Raw genomic sequence first — 5,742 nt, 5'->3', positions numbered from 1 at the left:
AAGAGAGAAAGATAAAAAAAGAAAGAGAGAGGGAGTTTGTTAATTTTAGAGAAAAAATTATTTTAATTGTAATAAAAGAATATCTCGTGACACATTTTAGTTTGTTAAATTAGTAATATAAAATATAAATTATAATTTATATATAGAACGAGAAGGATAGAGAAAAATAAAGAAAGGGAGAGAGATAGACAAGAGGATGTAGGAAGAAAATTTATTAATTTTAAATAAAAATATTTTTCTTAATTTTAATGAGAGAGTGTTATGTGATATATTTTAATTATTAAATTAGTAATATAATATAATTATATTTTAATTTTAATATTTTAATTTTTAATTTTAATTGCAATTAGAGAATATCATATTGCATATTTTAATTGTTAAATTTGTAATTTAATTATTGATAATGATATATAAGAAATAAAACGAGCGAAATAATGAAAGAGATAAAGAAATGAAAATAAAGAAGAAGAGATGACTTTTTAATTTTAGATAAAAAAAAATTTAATTTCAAATTTAGGAAGATTTGGTGTGGCCTTTGCTTGGTCAGGTTATAATTGTTCGATTTCAGGGAGAAGAAGCAGGAACTGTATCAATATGGACAAAAATTAAACTTCATACTTGGGAGACTTGGGAAGCAGATCACGCTCTGTAGGCATGAGATTGGTCAGTAGTGAAATTGTGCCAAGCTTTATCTTTTTTGTCATTTTCTCTTTCTTTAGAAAATGTTTTTGAATAATAATAAAGTGTTTGCTATGATGTCTAAAAAATATTGTCTAATTAATAAAATAAGTAAAATAATTAATTTTAAATTTAAAAATATAAAAGTTAAAAAATTTTAAATATTTTAAAGTAAGCTTAAATTGCAGGGACAAAAGTACATCAAGCAAACTAAATAAGTTCTCTATTATGATTTATTTTCAGAGGAAGCAGAGTATTGTCGTAAGCTTAGGAAACTTTTCCAAACTCCAACGGAGATAATGGAGGTGTTTAAGGTCCTCGTTTTCTCAAAGGATGCACCACAGCCATTGTTCGATTGTGCTACTAAAACAACGGTTTGTATATACCTTTTCTTACTAAAATAAGCGTAGTGATAAAAGCACAAATAAACGTATATTAGTTGATATCGTCATAAAAAAATTAATTAAAACAAGAATATTAGCTTTTACAGAAATGATAATTAAAATAAATTTTTTAATTTTTTTCATTTTTTATCAATTACTAATTTTATTATCAAAAGTAAAAAATACACAAACAAAATATACACACAGTGATACATATAATACTTTTCTAATTTTTACTAGGGCTTTTTTTATACGAAAATATATATTAAAGTTGGGCTCAAGCCCAGCCCATTAACGAGAGAACAGTTTGCAAGTCGATGATTTTCTTTTTTTGTTTTTGTTTTTCACTTCCCATGATAGATTGACATTGAAGTGTTAAAAAGGAAGCATGTATACCTTTTCATTTCAACTCTAGACATCACAGAGGAAGAGATTTCAGTACTCAGAGCAGTTCATGAATCCATCAAGACAGATGAACAATATAAGATTGTTTGGGTTCCAATAGTTGAAGAATGGACCGAGAATCTTCGAAAGAAATTCGAGGTTCTGAAGGCTAAGATGCAATGGTATGTGGTTCAACACTTGGGAAGCATAGCAGGCTACAAGTACATCAAGGAGGAATGGCACTTCAAGAAGAGTCCCATGGTTGTGGTTTTGAACCCTCAAGGCAAGGTTCAGCATACAAATGCATTCCATTTGATTCAGGCTTATGGAATGAAGGCCTTTCCCTTTACCTCTGTGGAAGAGGAGAGAATTCACAATGAAATTCATTGGGTTGGTCCTGTGGTTGGTGATATTCACTCCAACATTGACACTTGGGTAAGCATATATTTATATATTGGTCACAATAATAGCATTGATAATTTTTATAGTATAAATATCAACAACCTACTATATTATCCTTCCTAAGTTTATTTTTCAACGTTTTTTCCCAAGTAAGAAGTGTTTTATTTTTTGTCAGTTAAACAAATCTTAATTCTCTTTTTAATATATTTTATTTCAGTGACTTAGATACTTTCTATATTCCTTATTTTTCTGGGAGTGCATTACTGCATTAGCATTCGCCTCTTTCTAGTTTAAAGATAATATATAAAAAGAAACAAAAAGAGAATAATATAGGAGTCACTACCTTAGGAGTTAGGACTAATTTTCTGTTTTCTCTAAGATTTGCCATGAAATCAATATTGGTAATAATGTATTGCTAATCACTCTGTGAATGAATCAACAGATAAGAGAGCAGAAATACATATTCTTCTATGGAGGCAAAGACAAAGAATGGATCCAACAATTCAGCAAGACTGCTGCAGCGCTTGCAAATGATCCTGTCATAAAGGACTTAAGAATTTCCATAGAACTCTTCTGTGTGGAAAAGGAAGACAAGAACCTGTTCAGCCGCTTCTGGAACCGTATAGAGAGCTTGTTTGTGACGAAGGCTCATAAGGCAGTTGATAGTGCGAAACAAGAAGTGCAGAGAATGCTGTGTTACAAGTACGAGAGCGGATGGGCCCTGCTCAGCAAAGGGTCGTCGGTGGTGGCGAGCGGCCACGGAAGCACAATCCTGAAGACTGTGACGGAGTTTGAGAAGTGGAAAGAGGTTGTGAGGAAGAAGGGGTTTGAGACTTCATTCAGAGAGTATCATGAGAGGATTGTGCGCTCCACTCACAGGTGCGCACAGTTTGAGATTCAAAACATTGCTGGCAAGTTACCTGAGGCCATAAAATGCCCTGATTGTCCCAGGATTATGGACATTTTCATAACTTATAAGTGCTGCCACAATGACAATAATAATGTTGTTATCAGTAGTAATGATGCACATTAGAAACTTTCATTTTGTTAATTATGAGATGCAACTCTGAGGGAAATTGTTCCTAGTGTGTCCATTAAAATAAGAGCAATTGTGTGTTTTTTCATGTATTCTGTACGTTGCTGCTTATCTTGAGTGTTGGAACTGAATTGAATTAAGGTTGATCTTTATCTTACTACACTAAAGTTGCAAATATCTTTATACTATATCTTAATAGGTACTTATTTGCTGTTAATTCAGCCTTTTGTTTAATAAATGTGTATTAGAATTTATATTTTAAGTCTTGAAAATAATAAATTTGTTTTTATGAATAAAAGTTTTTATGATAAATTCTTTTCAATACACATTATATATTACATAGGAAGTATTTCAAGCGTATGATAATTTTAAATATTCTAGTATTTTTAGTCATTAATCTCAATCATAATACCTAAAACTGTAGAATACTTGAAAACGTTTTCTATTACATAAAGTAGATATTACCTTGTTTTTTTCATATTATTAATTATACTGTTATGAGATGTGTGTCTACAAATCAAGATCCTAATCAGAAACAGTACTTCATTTACTTTTGTGTCATAGCTTTTTTTTAATTTCATAAAATTATTGTGTTTCAGAAAGAAAAGATTGCTTGGTCTCGCCTCCGCTGCTGGAACCAGCTTAAGGAGGCTCTGGAAAAAGGATTCATAAATAATGAACCCATGAAGAGTCACAAGACAGTAACTAATAAAATTTCCTTTGCACATGCATGAAGATTCCACCAACTTTTGTTTATTTATTTACGGTGGTAGTGGAGCAAGTGTAAATATATATTTATTATGTGGAGGTCTTAGATGCAACATAAGCTAGAAGGTACAAGCTAGGCACATAAAGCCAAGGACATAAGCTAGGACTACTCCACAAGACATTGTAATTTGTAAACCAGGGGATGGAAGTAGGTAACTTCACCGATTTATATAGTCTATAAATAGGCGTTGTGATTTGTGACATTGTTTATTAATGTGTCAAGTATAGATTTGTGACTTCATATATACGTAGTAATTAAGAGTAAATATATAGTGTAAGAGATTATAATCTGTCCACTTATTAGTTAAGTATTTTCCGTTTTCTGATGCATGCAACTTATATTATCATTCAGATCTTTCCAAGAGTATTATTCCATTCCTCTGCTACCTAATACATTGGCGTTAATGATTTCATCAAAAAGTAAGGCTGCTAGAGCCTTCATTCAAAATCCTCGTTCTTGAATCTTCAGCATAGTACCATTTAAAATGGTCTAAAATTTTCAAACACACGAGTAATGACACAAGAACATACGTTAAGAGACCACAAAAGACAAGAAAAAGGAAACTAAGCCAAACACATAAACTAGCAATGACAGCCTATATAATCACTGATAATCATAATTTCCTAAAAATTTCATCGCAACCCACTTGAAACCTACCCCCAACAAATTCCTGGTTTATGCCCCTCAGAAAATAGGAAAACAATATATAAATAAAATAAGATAATTGCAATTTGCAAAGCCTATGTTTTTTACTAATGCTTGGTCATCAATGACTTCAGAATTCCATTAAACTTCTTGTTATACGTTTCTTATGTGCTTCGTATTGGGGCAGTTTCATACATTTATTTATTTTTATTGAATGTTATTGTTGTTGAGATCAAGTCTCAGAGTTGAAGTTTACCATAAATATATAATATTAACAACATTTAAACTCATTATCTGAAAATATTAAGAATCTACACTTCTAGTTATAAAGAAGAGAATTAGCTAGAATTAATTCAAATGTAAAACAAAAATAGAAAAAAAGTATTGGCTATCTAAAATTTTGCATGCATCAATATTCAATGGTCGAAACTCAGGTGCAGTCGACTTTACGTGAAGTTGATAGTTGAGAACCGTTAAATGAAAATTTAGTCAAATTAATAAAATCATTTAACCGCTCTCAGTTACCAATTTTACGTAAAATCGATTGCACATGAGTTTCCGGCATATTCAATACACAATTGAATGTCTGTGAATTTTTTTTATGAAAATTGAATTATACTTATTATTGTAAATATTTACTTAAGTAATTGATTGAAGATTTTTCTCCTAAGTTGATCCACAGAATTTCTTTTCCAAAGGCCAAAAGTAAAGTTTTTAACAAATGACTTTGAATTAAAGATAAAGAAAAAAAATCAATCAAGAATGTTTGAATGAATTAATCATATCATTTTACTAATTAATAAATGAAATAAAAATATATTTCTAAAACTTTGTTACCTTGCTCAAGCATATCTTTCATGCTATAAATAAGCTAATAAGGGAGTACAATCATCAAGTATAAGCAGGGTGCAGCAAGAAATCAATCAAGCTAAGGAGGACCATAATGGCTCATCATCATCATAAGCTGTCACTGAAGTCTCTACTCCATCATCACAATCACAAAGAGGAGAAGGAGCATAATCCATTAGCCATGTCGGACGAGCACATCTTGGAATTAATCTACTCAACTCATGTTCATAGTGACACTAAGTTTGAGGTCGATCCTCTCTTCACTCTTGTCCACAATACCCTTATCCGTTCAACCTCCATTTTGGACGACCTTGTGCAGGTTCATTATATTTTCTTCTTTCTAATTAGATTTCATTATCTATTTCCCAATGTTTCCGTTTATTTTATGCTACGTTCTTTGATTGTCCTATATATAATATATGTATATCCACTTGTGATAAATCCTCTGGCAGGGTTCCAAATCAAGCATGGAGGAGATTGATGAAAAGATTCTCCAACCCAATTTCAATTCACCTTATTGCACACTCAAGCAAATTTCATTTGAGGTAATAATTCACTTTTTTTTTTCTTTAATTGGATGTTGAATCAACTAAGTC

General features: G+C 31.0%; 1 protein-coding gene and 1 pseudogene across 2 annotated transcripts in view; both read left to right on the top strand.

The window, feature by feature from the left end:
- LOC107618600 (protein SIEVE ELEMENT OCCLUSION B-like) overlaps positions 1–3,969 on the top strand; it is a 6,812-nt gene extending 2,843 nt beyond the window's left edge. Inside the window, exons 4-8 of one of the 2 annotated variants that reach the window (XM_021112438.1) lie at positions 569–663; positions 922–1,052; positions 1,422–1,880; positions 2,290–2,726; positions 3,483–3,969. In XM_021112438.1, the coding sequence (XP_020968097.1) occupies positions 569–663; positions 922–1,052; positions 1,422–1,880; positions 2,290–2,726; positions 3,483–3,555 (1,195 nt within the window). In that variant the 3' untranslated portion in view covers positions 3,556–3,969. Of the gene's footprint in view, positions 1–568; positions 664–921; positions 1,053–1,421; positions 1,881–2,289; positions 3,044–3,482 lie in introns of those variants that run through there. The other variant, XM_016320709.2, reaches the window with a different exon arrangement.
- Positions 5,080–5,742, top strand: part of LOC107618601 — a 4,351-nt pseudogene continuing 3,688 nt past the window's right edge.

The sequence above is a fragment of the Arachis ipaensis genome, chromosome B09, assembly GCF_000816755.2.
Source record: "Arachis ipaensis cultivar K30076 chromosome B09, Araip1.1, whole genome shotgun sequence".
Classification (NCBI taxonomy): domain Eukaryota; kingdom Viridiplantae; phylum Streptophyta; class Magnoliopsida; order Fabales; family Fabaceae; genus Arachis; species Arachis ipaensis.
Note: the sequence above shows the minus strand (reverse complement) of the source record. Positions and strands in the feature narration are given on the sequence as shown.